We start from the raw sequence: 21988 nt of genomic DNA, 5'->3' as shown, positions 1-21988 counted from the left end.
ACAGGTAACAGGCAACAGGTAACAAGAGAACAGGTAACAGGTAACAGGAGAACAGATAAGAGGAGAACAGGTAACAGGAAACAGGAGAACAGGTAACAGGAGAACAGGTAACATGTAACAGGGTAACAGGTAACAGGAGAACAGGTAACAGGTAACAGGTAACAGGAGAACAGGTAACAGGAAACAGGAGAACAGGTAACAGGAGAACAGGTAACAGGGTAACAGGGTAACAGGTAACAGGAGAACAGGTAACAGGAAGAGACACTCACCTTAACACAGTGTAGGTATTAGGGTGACCGGACAAGGAATGCAGGAGAAGGAACAACTGAAGAAGTGAACATAACAAGTAGAGTTCTCAACGGGTCGGGTCGGCCCGACAAACCCGACGGGACCCGCGGGTTCGGGCCGGGTTCGGGTCGAAAATATAAGCAAATTACTCGGGTCGGGTCGGACCTCTGGCTTAATCTTTTCCGCTCAGTAAAAAAAAACAAAAAAACATTTATTAATCATCGCTGCTGTTCACCGTAAAGAAAGTCTGGCTGCTGCGCGCAACGTGCATCATTGAGAGGGGAGGGGGCAGACGCTGCTGCGTGCACACCTTTAGCCTGGAGAAGAAGATGGAGTTGGTAGAAAGTAAACTTGCCGCAGGTGAATTCACCGTCGCTACTACAGCCTATTTATATATTTAAAGTTTATTGTTTCAGTTGTTTGTATTGTTAAAAGGCGTGAACATTAAAGGTTGATTTGAATTCGCGTCTGCTGGTCATGATAATACGTGTATGAGAAAAAAAAATTCCGACGCGGCATCGGGCCGCGGGCCGGGTTCGGACAGATAATTCATGTTGATGTGTCGGGTTACATCGGGTCCGGGCTTTAAAAGCCACGGGCCGGGTCGGGTCGGGTCGGGTTGTAATTTTTAGGCCCGTTGAGAACTCTAATAACAAGGATAATTACTAAACACAGCTGACGCACATGAACTAATAATGACGGTAACCAAGGAGACGGATGAGTAGCGGGAAACTGAACAAAGAAACATGTGACATGAAAACACACTCAAAGTCCATGAACAAAACTAAACTGAACGTGACATTTACAGTCAAAAATCAATTGCATTTCATGGCAATGTACATACAGTCCATTCTGAGGACAGACTAGCCACACATACATTATCTTGTGAGAAACATACTGTATAGAACAGCTGAAAGCAACAAGACTCAATTAATAAACTGTAAAATATCTGAATAATATTGGCACAAATGATCATTTTGTTATGAATCATTTATTTGCTCAAACGGCTCATCACCACTGGTACTCACAAATCAGGCAACCAACTTTCATTTCATTTCATTTACACGCACAACTGCATCACAGACAACATTATGGTGAGACCTCTGCACCTTTCAGCTCATTTCTTCATTACTTTTTTACTTGTGCACAACCAAGCAATAGCCTAGCCGTCATCTCACCGTCTCGGTTAACTAGACCCAATATAGTATGGCTGTGAGTAACACACTTCTAGTCAAAATAACCTTGAATTTGGTTACATGTCGTTTTGGCCAAAAATAACTTGCAAAATGTATGCTATTCCATCATGTAAGCAAAGTCAACAGTGATTACAAGGTGTTTGGTTTCATTTCTTTGACATGTCTAATTGATGACTAGTCTATAGACCTTATGTAGACCCACCCTTTTTTCACAGCCATCTTGCAAATTTATGAATGAACGTCTCGTTTTAAAATCTTCTCGGTCTACTGACATTTGTTAAGACATCTTTAAGGCTGCTTTAAACATTACAATCCTCATGATAACTTTTGTTAACTTTACATTAAGTAAATCCACTTCACCAGCTAATTACTGCTGGACAGCAATGCCATAGTATTGCCAAATATACAGAGCGACCACAAAAACGGAAGTTCAAAGACAATATTCTAAAGACGGCGGCACCCTCGTTTCTCTAGTGCATAAGGTCTATTCTTGGGCGATGGTTAGACGTCTATAACATGTTCACTGACAACCCAAATGTTGCCTTGTTTTAGCCTAGACATCTGTTGGGCTGTGTTCGGACGGCTATTAGACGTCTTTGAAATGCAAAATTGCTTGCTGGTCCTCTACCAGTTACTTTCAGATGAAACCTGCACTCACTTTCTCACAATTCTCATCTCTGGATGTAAATACAGCAACGGATACTTTATGTTCCACTTTAACTTCTTCCCTAGACAATATCTGTCTACTATCTACTCCCTCGAACCCCTGGTTATCTGATATTCTTCATGAACACCGGACCAAAGAGAAGATGGTGCAAATCGAAAGATCCATGTGACCTGAGTATGTATCAGTTTCTGCTATCATCCTTTTCTGGTGAAGTACATGCTGCTAAATCTTCATATTTCCACAACAAGATCAAGAGCGCTTCAAACACACGAACACTTATCAAAAGATTCAACTCTATCCTCTGTCTCCCTCCACCATAGCTTTAACTGTGATGATTTTGACTTTCTCCACTGACAAAACAACAACCATCAGCAGTCAGTTCTCAGCTCCACACACACACACACACACACACACACACACACACACACACACACACACACTCACACTCAACCCACCACTCATCTTCTCCCCTTCTCCCGTCTGAACTCATCCTACCACCTCAAGTCTCAAGTCTAGTATATTTATAGAGCCCTTTCCATTCGTACCTTTTGTATTCGTGCCAGGTCTATGTGTTCCCGATGTTTCTCTACCGTAGTACAGTAGGATTGAGCTTATATACACCACTGAGGGACTTTCAGCTTCCCTGTAAGGTAGAAAAACATGTTGCTTATGTTTAAAACTGGATCGTATCCCTCATGTTTACACTCAATCCACTTTCCACATTAAGAAACTATTGGTACATTTGCATCAGTTGAAAAACATTCCTTTCCTTGTAAAGAACATGTAAACTCTACACATTTGAAGTATCATCCTCATTGAACATTGCACACATACATCTCAGCAAAATATATAACTCTCCCTGTGTCTAAAATATGATCCGTAAACACATGTGTCCATGCAATCTATAGTCTAACTCATGCATTTTAAACTTCATAAGATAATACTACTGATTATGCATACTAATAAAGAATAATAATACAGATACATAATATTAAATAATGAAATTATATTAAAATATGACATTTTAGTCTTCACCACTGCTTAAAAACCCACATTAAACACGTCACTTGTAGACAGTGACAGACCTGTCTCTCTCCTACCATTTATAGCGAAAACTCTTGAACGAGTTGTTTCCAACTAGGCATCATCTTTTCTTTCACAGGACAACCAGCTGGACGTCAACCAGTCTTTCTAGAACAGCCATTAAACCGAGACTGTATGACTGTCGCTCACTGAAGCCCTCTGGATTCCACATCATCAGGGCCGGATGCACCAGCTGTGCGAAAGTTACAACTTAGCCCAGTTTTGACGTAAATGGGCACTAAGATACAACTTACGCACTACTGAATATGTTTGCGTTGCACCATTAAACTTAGTTGAAGAGAAACTCTATTTATAAACTAAATATTTACAGAAACCTCCGATCAGGAGTAACGGCTGGAATAAAATAGCAGGCCGACTGAACTGCATCAAGACGCTCTTCTTTTACCTGACAGACTTCAGTTCTTTAGACAGATAGGATAATACTGACATTTACACTCGCTTACATTTTAAGACCACATTGGTGGTGGTTGAGGAGATTCCCCCCTCTATGTAAAGTGCTTTGAGTGCAGAGAAAAGCACTATATAAATGTAATGAATTATTATTATTACATTTTAAAGGAACACGCCGACTTTTTGGGACTTTAGCTTATTCCCCGTATCCCCCAGAGTTAGATAAGTCCACACACACCCTTCTCATCTCCGTCTGACGCACCCACCGCTAGCCTAGCTTAGCACAAACAATGGAGGTAAACGGCTCCAGCTAGCATACTGCTCCCAATAAGAGACAAAATAACACCAACATTTTCCTATTTACATGTTGTGATTTGTATAGTCACAGCGTGTACGAATAACAAGGTCACATAAGACACGGCCATCTTCTAACCGTACACATACTGGGAACTATATTCTTAGAAGGCGAAGCACTGCTACTTCTGCGGAGGGATTTACTCCAGCTCTGAGGAAGTCTCTGCTCCTCACCACGGGGCTTCAAATCCCTCCGCCCAAGTAGCAGCACTTCTTAAACCTCTACAAATGATTCATAACGTCTGATCTTCAACGATCGGTCATTGAGCGACAGCTCGTGACACCATCACAGAGAGGCACAAAATCACTCTCCAGAACATTCCCATTCCCTGTTCCTGGCTGGTGGAACATCTCCCGCCTTCATCCCGAACGCAACATTCAAAACAGAGCTGAAAACCTCTTTCATGAGCACGTAACCTCGTCATCATCATGTTTAAAAAACAAAACCAAAAATTCTATGCTTTCTCTTTCCTTTAATCCTTCCCTGTTCTAGCTCATGCTGCTCTAAGCAATGTGTGAAACTTTGTATTTTGAGCACTTTGTGTTTGTTCGCTTGCTGTATTCCTCATTTGTAAGTCGCTTTTGGATAAAAGCGTCTGCAAAATTAATACATGTAAATGCAAATGCTAAATAACATTTTCACAACTTAATATGAACATTAGCAAAACGTTCCTAGAACATATTTTACAGTGTGTCTGTGACGTTACATTTGCACCAGACAAACAAGCCACAATGTTGACTCTAATTGTGTGTATTTAAACTGGAATTAATGTGTAAACGAAGACAGGTACATGAATGCTTGTTAGCAGTCTGTGTGATCACAAAACACAATCCTCATAACCTCTGACTTTAAAATGCCTTCCTAGATTTAAAAAAGTCACTCTATAGTACCAAAGATTTACCGAAAAAATTCACCAGACAGTGGAAAAAATTTGATTTCTGGGTCCAGTAAGCTCATCTGGAAGCCATATCACAGCTTTGAACTGGTCACTAGAATCATCTGAAGATCAAATCATGAGACTATTATCCAGAGAAAATCACCATGACAACTTTTTTGTCATTGCAATTTTATATTCCATTGCGGAGTATTAAAAAGACACGCAATAAAGGAAAAGTGCTCTTCAACTCCATTTCGGTGTGTGTGTGTGTGTGTGTGTGTGTGTGTGTGTTTGTGTGTGTGTGTGTGTGTGTGTGTGAGTGTGTGTGTGTGAGTGACACACCATGGCCTGCGTTCACGGGCCTGTGAATGATAAATAAGTAATTTCCGTGTGTCTTGTCAGGGCGAGTGAGCGCATGTCCTCCTGGTTGTCTGAGGATGATTAGACACTGAGGATGATGGATGATGGTGTGTGAGACGTGTTCGGGCCACACACACACACACACACACACACACACACACACACACACACACACACACACACCAGCTGCCGATTCACCCCAGAGATGACCAACACGAGGCTCATTAACCCTCACACACAGGCTAAACTATTTATCACATGACATCTGTAGATAAGAGGTTTTTATGTTGCTTGCTCAATTTCACTCAAACGCCACCGACTACATTTCTCCGTGGCGGCTCATTTTCTCAGGAGACATTACGCGCTCGATCGCTGGATCAGGAGGAGCTTTAAAACACTTTCACACCAGGATCTGCATCAGAACTGGAGCACTTACAGATCAGTTCATTTCTCATGCATACAGAATATGCCATATGAAGTATTCATAGCTCAATCAGAGTCTGTGCCGGAGCCGTGAGCGGATGATGAGCTGCCTTTCAATATATAGCAGATTCAGATTACTTATTATGCTAATATTATACATTACACAAATATACTATAGTTAAAACCGAATGTAATGTTTTCGGACACTTTATTGCATGCTTATTACAATTAAATAAAAATCTATTAAAGTTGAAATTTATATTCAATGCAATTAGCTGAGTTTAAATGCTTTTATAACCACGTAAGATCAGCTCATCTTTATATGTAATTTCATAATTAAATTCTGTTTGAAATATGGTTAAAGTGTTGAATTTACTGACAAGCATTCTTAGTAAATGAAGATATACTTTAACGTCATTTCTATTGATACTTGTATGTCATTTATTTAAATATATTACTATTACACATTTGTTAAGATGAACTTGCAATTTACTACATTTAAAATACACTAAATTAAATATCAAATCACACACTACAGTTAAAAACAATCATGTGCTTTAGTATAAAAATAAGTGCACATCTTTAAAGCACAACAAGAGATTATTATTAAAAATTTACTTTAATTTGATATTATTACAAAGTGCACTTAAGTGGCTTTTTATTTCATTGATATATTATTGGTAAATACATTTTTTAAATATATACTTTTAAGATTTGAACACTACAAATGCACATTCGTAAGTGCACTTTTTTCTTTTTTCACAATACGCTACAATACGTACTAAGGATATAAATTGACATAGAATACTAAAATGAATCAAAATTATTTAAGTGTGAGAAGAAATAGATCTCAGTCTGACGGATAAGGCAACTAGCACAGTTTACACCGAGTAACTTACACTTTAGTCTCAATATTCACAGTTACTATATTTGTTGTTGATCCTCCAAACAACACATTAGTGACCGAATCAGTGTTTTTGAACAAATTGTTTGAATGAATGAGTCAATGAATCGTGCATGTGTCGCCACCTACTGGTGTATATGTGTACACTGCAGAACGAGTCGCTGAAAAGGACTTCAGAAAGCCAGAGAGTTTTTGTTCTCAGATTAGAGTAATATTGCATTGTGATTTGCATGACTACTAGATAGACTAGTGTTTCAGATCCATCACTAATGATGTTTCATTTCTGTTAGGATGCCGTCTTAGAAGGCAACTCACTAAACTCAAGCGAAGCTCACTAGATTTTGGAACTGAGCGAATGTGTTTTCAACAGCTGATGTTCATAAGAAGTCACAGGTTTGATGAGAAACACACACGACTGCTCATACAGGCCTCTCTCTCTCTCTCTCTCTCTCTCTCTCTCTCTCTCTCTCTCTCTCTCTCTCTCTCTCTCTCTCTCTGTCATCTGGACACACACACACACACACACACACACACACACACACACACACGCACGCTGTTTAGCAGTCCAGTGAGTAGACCGTGTCACGGTCAGGACGCTGTGATTGGACGTAATTAGCGCTGGGTGATAGAATGAGCCCGCCGGGACTCGTTCCAGCACAATATATTTAATTGAACTAAATGATACAGGAGAATAAATCAGCCGGCCGTATCGAGTTGTCCAAGAGATAAAGGAGCCAGACAGAGACTCAGCAGAGCATTCAGCGTCATCTGTTCAGGACATGAGTGAGTGTGAGTGTGAGTGTGTGTGTGTGTGTGTGTGTGTGTGTGTGTGTGTATGTGTGTGTGTGTGTGTGTGTGTGTGTGTGTGTGTGTGTGTGCCTACTTAACTATATTTTGGGGACAAATTTGTACCTAGAAGTGACCAAAACCTGACGAAATCTCCAAAAATCTGGAATAAAAATAAAGTAATTAAAGGTTTTTTTTAAATGTAAAAATGCAGAACGTTGTGTGTCTGTGTGTGTGTGTGTGTGTGTGTGTGTGTGTGTGTGTGTGTGTGTGTGTGTGTGTTTGTTTTTGTGGTTTACGAGGACTTTTGACCTGAATACGCACCAGCACTATGGGGACATTTGGGTTTATGAGGACAGAGGCCATGTCCTCATAAATCCGACAGCGTAGATGTCATTTACTACGTTCCAGAAGCTCCCTCTCAAAGTTTGGCGCCATGTCCTTACATACCACAAAAACCTGAAATTTTACCATACACAGTGTATCCCTGATTTCGAGAGTGCGCCCCTGTAGCCAGGTCCTGGTATTACACCCGCGTCATCAAAAATTTGCATCTTTTACACAAGTGTATTCTTTGGGGCCTGTGATTGGTCAGATCGGTACCGGTAGGCGGGAAATCGCGAAAACAAGATGGCGCCAGTGGGCGGAGCTTCAATCAGCTTTAGTGATTGGTCAGATCGGTACCGGTAGGCGGGAGATCGCGAAAACAAGATGGCGCCAGTGGGCGGAGCTTCAATCAGCTTTAAAATGTGTAGCAACTTAATGCAAAATACTAATTATTTAAGTATTTTTGCCTGTAATTTATTAATTTAGCATTAAATATATGATAAATAAAAAAATAAAATCCCGTTTATATTATGATAAGTACAACGTAATCAGAGGTGTAGTCATTCGTCGTCACGTCATTTCCTGTTTGGACTGGACAAACTCTGCACCTGAGAAGACATCTGTGGACCTGATGAAGGCAACTGTTATCCAAAAGGTAAGTTATAACGTTGTTTAATTGCTTCTCTAATAGCATGTGGGTCCGGTTGGCTTGTTTGTGCATGTTCTGTATGCTCTTCGCTGCTCGTTTTACAGTTAGAAAGCAGCTAGCGCGTGATGCTAACGGTGCTAGCGGACCTATAGTGATTCTGTTTACAGACTGACATGAGGGAATCAGCGATGCTTGTCATTTTAAACTCGTTTTCGATTGCACTATATTTGTAACTGCTACCTTTTCTGATCTCATAAAATAGTCTAGCCATCATAATAACGCGTTGTCATGACTACAGTATGTGAAGGGGAGGCTATTTCACCCAGTACAGTATCCTGATATGCTACTGTTAATATTACTACAGTTATGCTTGCTTTAAACACATTAAGACACAAATATGTGCTCATATTACTCCTGACTATAATAAAATATACTCTGAATATTATTAGAACTGTCAGTCTGATTCAGTCTTATTAATACTGTCACTATTATTGCCTATAATGTATCAATTGTGAATGAAATCTATGAATGAATAGTTATTATCAATTAACATATTCCTTAAATATCACATAATAATAAAGTATTAAAATAACTTGAATGCTGTTTACCATAATTGATCAATTTATTTAAAACAAGCTTTTTGAATAATATGTCAAATGAAATGCAATGGTCGTGATTAATGAGAGTCTTTTTCTATGCGCGCAGACACATGGGATGATGGCTGAAGTGAGTCAGTGAAGGAGAAGATCAAGATCTGGAAGAGGACATGCCGTTTACAGACAAAGATGAGCTCCAGGGCAGATTCAGCAATCATTATAAAGGTGAGTTCAGGGTTTCCATGCTTAAGCAGTGCCATGCGACCAGTGTTCCTCAGAAACAGATTATTTGCCACAGTTATCAGTCCCTGAATTATGATTGTGTGTGTAAGAAGTGAGTCACGATCACTTACTGTACATCTAGCACAGGCACAATGTCTCGTATCACTCTCATACATACACACACTTGAACTCAGTGCCGTCCAAATGTATCTAGTTACCAGTGTCCCAGTAAAACTAGTGTCCTCATAGACCAGTATTCTGTTAAACTTACACAACACACTCAGTCAAAGTCAAACATCAGGATCATGTTCTTATGATGTCCTCATAAATCTAGTGTCCTCATAGACCAGGATTCTGTTAAACTTACACAACACACTGAGATTCTTCAGTCAAGTCAAACATCAGGATCATGTTCTTATGATGTCCTCATAAATCTAGTGTCCTCATAGACCAGGATTCTGTTAAACTTACACAACACACTCAGTCAAAGTCAAACATCAGGATCATGTTCTTATGATGTCCTCATAAATCTAGTGTCCTCATAGACCAGGATTCTGTTAAACTTACACAACACACTGAGATTCTCCTGTCAAGTCAAACATCAGGATCATGTTCTTATGATGTCCTCATAAATCTAGTGTCCTCATAGACCAGGATTCTGTTAAACTTACACAACACACTCAGTCAAAGTCAAACATCAGGATCATGTTCTTATGATGTCCTCATAAATCTAGTGTCCTCATAGACCAGGATTCTGTTAAACTTACACAACACACTGAGATTCTTCAGTCAAGTCAAACATCAGGAACATGCTCTTATGATGTCCTCATAAAACGGTGTCCTCATAAAACTGGTGTAAAGCTACACACAACCTGACACACTGGAATGAAAACACATGTAATGTGATGCATAAAAGCCGTGAACATTACCTTGTGGTAGCATTTAAATATTGAAATATTGATTTGAAAACTAACTATTTTGTAATCTTGTATATTATCTCAAATCAGTATTTCATGTGCAAATATTTATTGATAGGTAGCTGTGTATCAGGACCCTTATTATCCTGTCAGTTAATTTTGTATTAATTACTGACTGACTGTACATTATCCTTTATATATTCCATTTATAATGCTTTTTTTAAACTCTTAGGTGAAGTGTTTCTGTATGTAACGCTTAATTTCATATTCTCAGATGAGCCATAAGAGCCAGTTGTCATCAGGCAGTGATTGTGCTGCTCTTACTGTGGGACTAGACAAGGTAAGTGAGAGTTGTGCTGGAAAAGAACGAGCAAACGAAGCAGAGACATCTGTGAGATCTAGTGTTCACATATTTACACCACTGTTTCATGTCTAATGTTATGTTTTGTAGACTCTCAGTGAGGTTGAACCCTCCACTCTCGAAATGAAGAGTCCGTCCCCGTCCCAGTCAGAAGTCAGAGATGTACAGAAGGTATTGTTTTTTTGGAAATCAAATTCGGGATACAGCGATATGAACATTTGGGCCGATAACTGATCATTCTTTATATTCGAAAGCCGATATCTGATATATTAGCCGATGAATCTAAATCCAAAATTTGATATACTTTGAAAGCCTGATTACAAAAACGAAACGCACATCATTTAAAGCCAATGTCCCAAACACTTCAACATAAATCAAACATGTACAGTACAGTGGCCTAATGTAAGATTCCTTAACTTTTAAAATGAATTTTACATTCATATTTCCAACTTTCTTTATAAAAAAATGACAACACTTTACAAAAAGGTTTCATCTTGTTAGTATTAGTTAACATGTACTAACAATGAATGAACAATACTTCTACAGGATTTACTTAATGTTTATCTTACTTAACGTTAATCTCAACATTTTCCAAGACATTTTAGGATCCAGTGTTGTATCTGTTAATTTAATACACTGTGAACGAACATGAATTCGCATATTTTATTAACTCACATTAACAAAAGTTTTTCAATATGAAAAGCAATTTCACTAAATGAATTGAATAGCTCTATTTGGAAATAATTAATCATTCTAGAATGATTGGTGTGATTTTGTAGGGGTTTGCATCTGCATAGAAAATAATAAATTGCAAGCAGAGATAAAAAAAATTAACAAAGATGTGAAATAAACAATGCCTCATATATTCCAGGTAAGTCTAACAGCATTTAGGTACAGAACTTGAGTAATCAACTGTAAAATAACACGGCAGAGTCTTTATATAGCCTGACTTCACAGAGGCCTATACTGCAATGGCACTACCACAGATGGGTATGAATGATAAAGCAATACATTGTGCAGCCCAACAAGTTAATGTTCATGGCTTTAATGCATCACATTACATGCATGTTCATTACAGTGTGTCAAGTGTGTGTGTGTGTGTCTTACACCTGTTTTATGAGGACACCGTTTTATGAGGACATCATTAGAGCAATGTCCTGATGTTTAACTTGACAGGAGAATCTCAGTGTGTTGTGTAAGTTTGACAGAATCCTGGTCTATGAGGACACTAGTTTTACCGGGACACACATATGGAATATTAGGATCGATACTGATAACCCATAATTCACAGCTCATTGTGGCTAATACCAATAGCGAAAACTATTTGTGCTTGTCAGATTAAATATAATCATTGAAGAAGTTGGTAAAAAATAGCAACCTCTGTTTGGCTTTCAATAAGTGATACTAAAATTAGTATTTATTTGTCTTTTTTATATATTTTTACTACTTTTTTTTTCAGATGATAACTCTGAAGAATCAGATGAAACCTGAACAAGATACAGCAACTCTAAAGGTATCCAATAAGTTAATGTAATAACTCTGTTTCCTCAGAAACAGATTATTTGCCACAGTTATCAGTCCCTGAATTATGATTGTGTGTGTAAGAAGTGAGTCACGATCACTTACTGTACATCTAGCACAGGCGCAATGTCTCGTATCACTCTCATACATACACACACTTGAACTCAGTGCCGTCCAAATGTATCTAGTTACCAGTGTCCCAGTAAAACTAGTGTCCTCATAGACCAGTATTCTGTTAAACTTACACAACACACTCAGTCAAAGTCAAACATCAGGATCATGTTCTTATGATGTCCTCATAAATCTAGTGTCCTCATAGACCAGGATTCTGTTAAACTTACACAACACACTGAGATTCTTCAGTCAAGTCAAACATCAGGATCATGTTCTTATGATGTCCTCATAAATCTAGTGTCCTCATAGACCAGGATTCTGTTAAACTTACACAACACACTGAGATTCTCCTGTCAAGTCAAACATCAGGATCATGTTCTTATGATGTCCTCATAAATCTAGTGTCCTCATAGACCAGGATTCTGTTAAACTTACACAACACACTGAGATTCTTCAGTCAAGTCAAACATCAGGATCATGTTCTTATGATGTCCTCATAAAACTGGTGTAAAGCTACACACAACCTGACACACTGGAATGAAAACACATGTAATGTGATGCATAAAAGCCGTGAACATTACCTTGTGGTAGCATTTAAATATTGAAATATTGATTTGAAAACTTTAACTATTTTGTAATCTTGTATATTATCTCAAATCAGTATTTCATGTGCAAATATTTATTGATAGGTAGCTGTGTATCAGGACCCTTATTATCCTGTCAGTTTATTTTGTATTAATTACTGACTGACTGTACATTATCCTTTATATATTCCATTTATAATGCTTTTTTTAAACTCTTAGGTGAAGTGTTTCTGTATGTAACGCTTAATTTCATATTCTCAGATGAGCCATAAGAGCCAGTGGTCATCAGGCAGTGATTGTGCTGCTCTGACTGTGGGACTAGACAAAGTAAGTGAGAGTTGTGCTGGAAGAGAACGAGCAAACGAAGCAGAGACATCTGTGAGATCTAGTGTTCACATATTTACACCACTGTTTCATGTCTAATGTTATGTTTTGTAGACTCTCAGTGAGGTTGAACCCTCCACTCTCGAAATGAAGAGTCCGTCCCAGTCAGAAGTCAGAGATGTACAGAAGGTATTGTTTTTTTGGAAATCAAATTAGGGATACAGCGATATGAACATTTGGGCCGATAACTGATCATTCTTTATATTCGAAAGCCGATATCTGATATATTAGCCGATGAATCTAAATCCAAAATTTAATATACTTTGAAAGCCTGATTACAAAAACGAAATGCACATCATTTAAAGCCAATGTCCCAAACACTTCAACATAAATCAAACATATACAGTACAGTGGCCTAGTTTGAACCAGTGTAAGGTTTCTTAGCTTCTAAAATGAATTTTACATTCATATTTCCAACTTTCTTTATAAAAAAATGGCAATACTTTATAAAAAGGTTTCATCTTGTTAGTATTAGTTAACATGAACTAACAATGAATGAACAATACTTCTACAGGATTTACTTAATGTTTATCTTACTTAACGTTAATCTCAACATTTTCCAAGACATTTTAGGATCCAGTGTTGTATCTGTTAATTTAATACACTGTGAACGAACATGAACTCGCATATTTTATTAACTCACATTAACAAAAGTTCTTCTCTCTGTTAGTTCATGTTAGTTAATGCAATAACATATGTATTGTGAAGTTTTACCAAAACATCTATCGCCTTAATAATAATAATAATAATAAATCAAATGAAATTAAAATGCAAACAAGTTATTAGACAACATTAAACTTAAAATGAAATGGCCTAAAGAGCTGAAGGAACACCCCTAAACTGAGGCTTTGTTAGATGGTTTTAGCTCAACGGAACACAACCTATATATGATAAATTAGATATTTATACAAAATAAACACAATATTACAACTTATACTTGCACAAAATCATGCACAGATTAACTTGAGCTATTATTAATAGTAATCAACTATTACATAGTGAAACTCCTGTTGTGGATGCGCTCCTCCCAGGACAACACGCTGAAACACAGCAACTAAACCCAAAGAATTCACGACGTTTTTAATGCAATAGTTTGCTCATTATAGTGTTATGTATATATGACAGTCCCAATCATAATTAATGTTTTGCTGACCACCGGTAGGCCTACAGTGAAGTGTTTACTGCAGCACTCATTAACTCAGCCAAATGCATCCTATATGAGATAAATCAGATATATAACAAAAATAAAAAATATTACAACTTACAATTCCACAAGCGAACTCTCCCTGTAACAATGCGCTGATTTCACAGATTTGTGATTCAAACATTTCAAAACCATCATGGTGAACAGCGCACATCTGAAGCTGAAGGAAGTAATCCATTATTTATTAGTGTTAATATAGCGGCCTAATTTTCTTATCGGATTGACAATGATAACATTAATAATGAGCATTATTTTCATGCATCCCTGATTGGTTATGACCATATATTTATAGGGTTTTAACTTTATACTTGATTACAACTTATGTCACAGTGTTTTAAATCTTAAGTCACTGTTTGAAATGTCCCATCATACCTGAATTAGTTTGGCGTCATCAGCCTTCTTTTGCTCAAGTATATCATTGATAATGTGAAATTGTTTTAATTTTATGTTTTATGACAGTGATCAGTCAGTGTAAATGGAGTCAAGTATCTGTGCTGCTTCATTTGGAGAATCTCTGAATCCTTTGTATCTAATAGATGTTTATTTTTTCTTTCTTTGCCTTGCTTTCAGGTGAGCCCTGAGAAGGAACAATCATCATTGGAGGATCAAGACTGTGTTGAGATGGTAATAAAAAGAGCATTGCATCATTTTAGGAAATGCTAGTCTAGTAAGAACTTTTTCACATCATCTTTGGGGCTGTTTTACACCTGGTCATTTCATTGTCAAAACAATTCCATTTACACTTGGCCACATAAATGTGTCTGCACAAAACAGACATAAATCCGATCTTCATTTCCCGCGCTATATCAGATTTAACGGTGTTCACGTCATCGAAAGCTACCGCTATGAGCAGCATTTTTTGTATCAGCTAATTTTAAGATCAATAGGAGAGAGAGTAGCATCAGCACTGGTAAAATCATTTATTCTCACTACTTTTAATGAAGATGACTGTGTGTTGAGCATCTGCGACTTACTTTAATTTATTTTTAGTTTGTATTTTGTGCATCAGCATGCTGAAGAGATCCTCAGCTACTCATCTGCAGTGATGCGTGTTGCAGAAGCGCTGTCATATCTCACTATATCGTGTCATATAGCCTAAAATACGCTCTCACCTGTTTATTATTTGGCATTTTTGGGAGGAGTAAAATTCATAGTGTTACCATTAATTACCTTTACTCTAGTGACCCACCACAGTCTAATCTGTCCCTCCACAGTTTGAACCAAAAGAACCGAAAATATTTTTACGCCTCATAATAACATAAATTGTCTTTGTTTTTTGCGCAATTGCTTTGGCAAAGCATCTCTCAAACATATTAAAATCAAAAGCACAACATGGCTTAATGCCCTTATCAAATCGCAAAAGACGATAAGAAAGTAAGTCTGTAGTCTGTTGTGCTGCGTGTTTCAAACTGAAGAGCACACTTTGCTCGCTCGATCAGCTCATGATCTGGCTTTTTCCATGCCTCGTTTCACAGGGAATGAATGCAGTGAACTCCATCTCTGCATGTGCCATAAGTTTAACATGCATTTGGGAACGCAACCAGCACCAGTTACTCTCTATTTTCACTTTCGCATTATATCCACATTTTTTGTGGTAATACAATTTTGCAATAAGATGCGTTTATAAACCTGTTTTCACTTAAGCTGTTATACTGGCATAAACCTGCAGTTTAAGTGAAGAAATTAAGAAAGTATTATAACCTCTTATTGTAAAATAATATACTCATTATAAAATATTAACTTTTCATTGACAGTATTAGTATATCACTGTCTAGGCGATAATTCTAATAATAGTGATCTTAGTGAAGTATTATAGTTGTTATTAATATGATTATTATTATTAAACGGTGCCATTTGTCATGTTTCATAAATGACTTCTGAATACAGGTTAAACTGAAGATGTTCTTGTTTTAAATGTCTCTTTTTCTTTAAGATGAGATCAGTATGACGGACTCTGATGCCAGTGATCCTGATGAAAGCGGTTCTGAAGGTGATGTTCCTGCTGGAGCTGCAGGCGTCTCCAGTAATGTTGGTATGTGTCAACTAATGCTGGGTACACACCAAAAGATTTTTTACATCTTATAAGATTTTCAAAATGTGATAGACCACAAACATGAGGACAAAAAATCCTAGATTTAACCGTTTTGCTCCTATAGTGTTTGGTGTGCCATGATGTGAAAAGACCGTGAGGGTTGGGTATCGTTTAAATTTTAACGAATCCGATTCTGCTTATCGAATCCGGTTCTTAACGATTCTTGGTTTCGATTCCAATATTTATTGGAGAGAAAAAAGAGAGCAAATACTTTTTTCTACCTTTTATTCTTGTTACATTTAGGCTATTACCAGTAAAACTGTGACAATGCATCTTAATTTACAATATACTGTATATATATATAACACTTTAAGGAATTATAGACTCGACTCGTATTAATTGTCTGATGTATTTATTCATGATCTCTATTTTAAACAAAACTGGTTCTCATTTTATCCAGAATTATGCGGCTCTAGTTTTGTACCTGAGTGTGAGAGACTGCTATTGCTGCTGCTAGTAGCTTTATCTGGTGTGTGGAAACCTGTGGTACTGCTGTTGAGAGATCGCACCGAATCACATGCGCTGCATTCCTTCAAATTGACCCTGTGTTGCAGCAAATGTTTCATCATATTGGAGGTGCTTCCTCCCTTGCATGAAATGTCTTTCTTGCATGTGATACAATTCGCTATATTTTCATCTTTTTTTGAAAAGCTTAACCAAACTTTTGAACGTCTGCTGCGCTCCGCCATCGTAAATATAACGTACAGCGCATGTGCGGCAGGCAGGTCCTGGCAGATCAATACAACTGTAAACAAATGCTCACTGCCATTCACCTCGCGCATGTGAGCATCACGAAAGTAAGGAATCGATAAGCGGAATTGAAGTGCGCACGTCTTATCGAATCCCCGGTTTTTGGCATTTTGGAACCGGTTCTAGATACCCAACCCTAAAGACCATGCAATCAGAGTCTCGACTGTTAACACTCTAGAGACCTCAGAATAAGCATGGCGGACGATATGCAGGAAGAAATTGCAATGATAGTGTTTGGAAAAGTTTTACACAACACGTTGTGTAAACATTTGTGCCACAAATCAACAAGCTGATCCTCCATCTCTGCTGTCCACATCAATTTCACTTTGTGCTGTGCCATGACTGCGTTTGTTATGCTTCCGTCTTCCTTCATCTCGCTTTCTGATTGGATATTGTTTCCTTTCACGTGATAATCTCCAGAGCATGCGCGCTTTTGTCCTTGGGCTTCCCCCCACATTTCAGGATTTCTGATCGTAAATATTCAACAAGTTGAATATTTGCGATTCGCGATCAGGGCGGCTCCGACGTTCTTCCGATCAGGTTCGGACAATCTTAACACACCTCACACCAAGGGAAAATCTGATAAGATAATCTATAACCATCAAGATAATCGGGACACAGCTAGGATTGTCAGAAGGGGAAAATCGGCCCAAAATCAGCCTGATTATCTTTTGGTGTGTACCCAGCAATTTTACGTTTGTATTTTCACCAAAGAAAAATGGTTTTAAGCCAGTTATATACACTGAACAAAATTATAGATCTAACTCAAAGTTCTAAGACTTCTTCTATGTACCCAAAATGCCTATTTCTCTCAAATATTGTTCAAAAATCTGTCTAAATCTGTGTTAGTGAGCACTTCTCCTTTGCCGAGTTAATCCATCCACCTCACAGGTGTGGCATATCAAGATACTGATTAGACAGCATGATTATTGCACAGGTGTGCCTTAGGCTGGCCACAATAAAAGGCCACTCTAAAATGTGCAGTTTTATCACACAGCACAATGCCACAGATGTCGCAAGTTTTGAGGGAATGTCCACCAGCTGTTGCCCGTGAATTGAATGTTCATTTCTCTACCATAAGCCGTCTCCAAAGGCTTTTCAGAGAATTTGGCAGTACATACAAACCGCCCTCACAACTGCAGACCACGTGTAACCACACCAGCCCAGGACTTCCACATCCAGCATCTTCACCTCCAACACCGTCTGAGGCCAGCCACCCGGACAGCTGCTGCAACAATCGGTTTGCATAACCTAAGAATTTCTGCACAAACTGTCAAAAACCGTCTCAGGGAAGCTCATCTGCATGCTCATCGTCCTCATCGGGGTCTCGACCTGCAGTTGGTCGTTGTAAACGACCTGCGTGGGCAAATGCTCACATTCGATGGCGTCTGGCACTTTGGAGAGGTGTTCTCTTCACGGATGAATCCCGGTTTTCACTGTACAGGGCAGATGGCAGACAGGTTTGCTGATGTCAACATTGTGGATCGAGTGGCCCATGGTGGGGTTATGGTATGTGCAGGCGTATGTTATGGACAACGAACGCAGGTGCATTTTATTGATGGCACTTTGAATGCACAGAGATACCTTGATGAGATCCTAAGGCCCATTGTTGTGCCATTCATCCACGACCATCACCTCATGTTGCAGCATGATAATGCACGGCCCCATTCTGCAAAGATCTGTACACAATTCCTGGAATTGTTCTTGCATGGCCACCATACTCACCGGACATGTCACCCATTGAGCATGTTTGGGATGCTCTGAATCGGCGTATACGACAGCATGTTCCAGGTCCTGCCAATATCCAGCAACTTCACACAGCCATTGAAGAGGAGTGGACCAACATTCCACAGGCCACAATCAACAACCTGATCAACTCTATGCGAAGGAGATGTGTTGTACTGCGTGAGGCAAATGATGGTCACACCAGATAATGACTTGTTTCCCGACCCCCCGACACCACACAAAACTGCACATTTTAGAGTGGCCTTTTATTGTGGCCAGCCTAAGGCACACCTGTGCAATAATCATGCTGTCTAATCAGTATCTTGATATGCCACACCTGTGAGGTGGATGGATTATCTCGGCAAAGGAGAAGTCCTCTCTAACACAGATTTAGACAGATTTGTGAACAATATTTGAGAGAAATAGGCCTTTTGTGTACATAGAAAAAGTCTTAACTTTTAGTTCAGCTCATGAAAAATGGGGGCAAAAACAAAAGCGTTTAGAATTTTGTTCGTAGTGTATGTATATATATATATCATACTATAGTGCAGGGTTCACCAATCTCAGTCCTGGAGGGCCGCTGTCCTGCAGTGTTTAGCTCCAACCCCAATTAAACACACCTGAACCAGATAATCAAGGTCTCACTAGGCATACTAGAAACTTTCAACCAGGTGTGTTGGAGCTGGTTGGAGCTAAACTCTGCAGGACAGCGGCCCTCCAGGACCGAGATTGGTGAACCCTGCTATAGTGTGTCAGTAGATAATATCAGATTACATTTCTAAACATTCCTTTTGCCATTAAGTGTAAAAATCAGTTATCAATAATCAGATATTATTATAAATAAAAAAATTTGGAATCAGTACCAAACCAATAAGTTTATCATGTTCATGTTGGTCAAAAACTTTAAAAAGGAGATGTTTAACACAACATTCCATCTCCAGAATAATGTTTTGAATGTCATTTGAAATGTAATTTTTAGATATCAGATGTATAACCAGTTTTAAGTTCTAGATGCAGGTTTGAGTTACATCTGAGTTTCTGATCTGTCTATAACTGATTTCCTACAGGTGTTCAGAAGATGCCCATCGAGAAACCACTGAAGTTCCTCAAGGTACCTGAGGTTTAAATCAGAATATGACCACCATTGTAAGTACATGAGCTCTCATATAGTTAGAGTTTACTAAAGCATGTATTCTTCTGTACAGAGAATGAACGTGAGGCAGGAATAGAAAACCTTGTGGAAAGGACAAAAAGTGTGCTGGTCAAATGCTGAAGTTACAGCTGCAATTGAACATTTTAAGGCACATACACTCACCTAAAGGATTATTAGGAACACCATAGTAATACTGTGTTTGACCCCCTTTCGCCTTCAGAACTGCCTTAATTCTACGTGGCATTGATTCAACAAGGTGCTGAAAGCGTTCTTTAGAAATGTTGTCCCATATTGATATGATAGCATCTTGCAGTTGATGGAGATTTGTGGGATGCACATCCAGGGCACGAAGCTCCCGTTCCACCACATCCCAAAGATGCTCTATTGGGTTGAGATCTGGTGACTGTGGGGGCCATTTTAGTACAGTGAACTCATTGTCATGTTCAAGAAACCAATTTGAAATGATTCGAGCTTTGTGACATGGTGCATTATCCTGCTGGAAGTAGCCATCAGAGGATGGGTACATGGTGGTCATAAAGGGATGGACATGGTCAGAAACAATGCTCAGGTAGGCCGTGGCATTTAAACGATGCCCAATTGGCACTAAGGGGCCTAAAGTGTGCCAAGAAAACATCCCCCACACCATTACACCACCACCACCAGCCTGCACAGTGGTAACAAGGCATGATGGATCCATGTTCTCATTCTGTTTACGCCAAATTCTGACTCTACCATCTGAATTTCTCAACAGAAATCGAGACTCATCAGACCAGGCAACATTTTTCCAGCCTTCAACTGTCCAATTTTGGTGAGCTTGTGCAAATTGTAGCCTCTTTTCCTATTTGTAGTGGAGATGAGTGGTACCCGGTGGGGTCTTCTGCTGTTGTAGCCCATCCGCCTCAAGGTTGTGCGTGTTGTGGCTTCACAAATGCTTTGCTGCATACCTCGGTTGTAACGAGTGGTTATTTCAGTCAAAGTTGCTCTTCTATCAGCTTGAATCAGTCGGCCCATTCTCCTCTGACCTCTAGCATCAACAAGGCATTTTCGCCCACAGGACTGCCGCATACTGGATGTTTTTCCCTTTTCACACCATTCTTTGTAAATCCTAGAAATGGTTGTGCGTGAAAATCCCAGTAACTGAGCAGATTGTCAAATACTCAGACCGGCCCGTCTGGCACCAACAACCATGCCATGCTCAAAATTGCTTAAATCACCTTTCTTTCCCATTCTGACATTCAGTTTGGAGTTCAGGAGATTGTCTTGACCAGGACCACACCCCTAAATGCATTGAAGCAACTGCCATGTGATTGGTTGATTAGATAATTGCATTAATGAGAAATTGAACAGGTGTTCCTAATAATCCTTTCGGTGAGTGTATAACCAAAGGAAAACTGGCCACACTGACTGAATGCCAGCAGTGTAAGACCGCTGAGGATCCTTTCCGTGGGTTTTCAATTTCTGCCTCTCTCTCATTCTCTGTACAGAAGAATACATGCTTTAGTATTCTCTAAACACATGAGAGCTTTTGTACTTACAACGATGGTTGTATTCTAATGACACTATACTCTTCTAGAGCTGACGTACAGCCCAAACTAACTTTGTTGAATACTTTTCCTGTTATCTCTGTAATTCTGCTTTGAAACTTGACAATTCTGTTTACATTTTCTGGATATAACAGAATTGTCTTTTTAGGTAAACCGTCCCTTGTAAGTCGGTTTCTCTACATGTTGCAGCATATATTGCATGTTGAGTGAGTTCATTTTATACATTTCAAAGCCTGTTTAATGACATCTTTAAATTGTGCCTGTTTCCAAGGGCTGTTTTGTCAATCTTTTCGAAGTTTTGAATGGTTCATCTGTTTGTCATTTTAATGTCAAAACAGTAATGATACTGTATGCTTTCTGAAAGATCACACAGTTGTGCAAGTTTTATTGACCATGTTTTTAAAGTTTGTGGATGTCACTTTCCCCTTAAAGGTGCCCTAGAATGTGAAATTGAATTTATCTTGGCATAGTTAAATAACAAGAGTTCAGTACATG

At 38.8% G+C, this 21988-nt stretch overlaps 1 protein-coding gene across 5 annotated transcripts; it reads left to right on the top strand.

Moving 5' to 3' along the window:
• The first annotated feature begins 8193 nt into the window (after window positions 1–8193).
• LOC309507273 (uncharacterized protein) lies at window positions 8194–21627 on the top strand. Of its 5 annotated transcripts, none has more exons than XM_082181433.1 (11): window positions 8194–8332; window positions 9032–9147; window positions 10336–10401; window positions 10513–10593; window positions 11882–11935; window positions 12903–12968; window positions 13080–13154; window positions 14800–14853; window positions 16163–16261; window positions 19864–19942; window positions 20701–21627. In XM_082181433.1, exons 2-9 carry the CDS (start codon window positions 9112–9114, stop codon window positions 16175–16177), a joined length of 447 nt encoding a protein of 148 aa, XP_082037559.1. In that variant the 5' UTR covers window positions 8194–8332; window positions 9032–9111; the 3' UTR covers window positions 16178–16261; window positions 19864–19942; window positions 20701–21627. The 5 variants fall into 5 exon arrangements, with proteins under 5 accessions (XP_082037559.1, XP_082037558.1, XP_082037557.1 ...); XM_082181432.1 differs by having other exon boundaries at window positions 19864–19907; window positions 20002–21613; XM_082181431.1 differs by having other exon boundaries at window positions 19864–21611.
• Window positions 21628–21988: the final 361 nt, after the last annotated feature.

This window comes from Leuciscus leuciscus, assembly GCF_965113295.1.
Source record: "Leuciscus leuciscus genome assembly, chromosome: 10".
Lineage (NCBI taxonomy): Eukaryota > Metazoa > Chordata > Actinopteri > Cypriniformes > Leuciscidae > Leuciscus > Leuciscus leuciscus.
The sequence above is the reverse complement of the archived record's forward strand: the minus strand, read 5'-3'. Positions and strand labels throughout refer to the sequence as shown.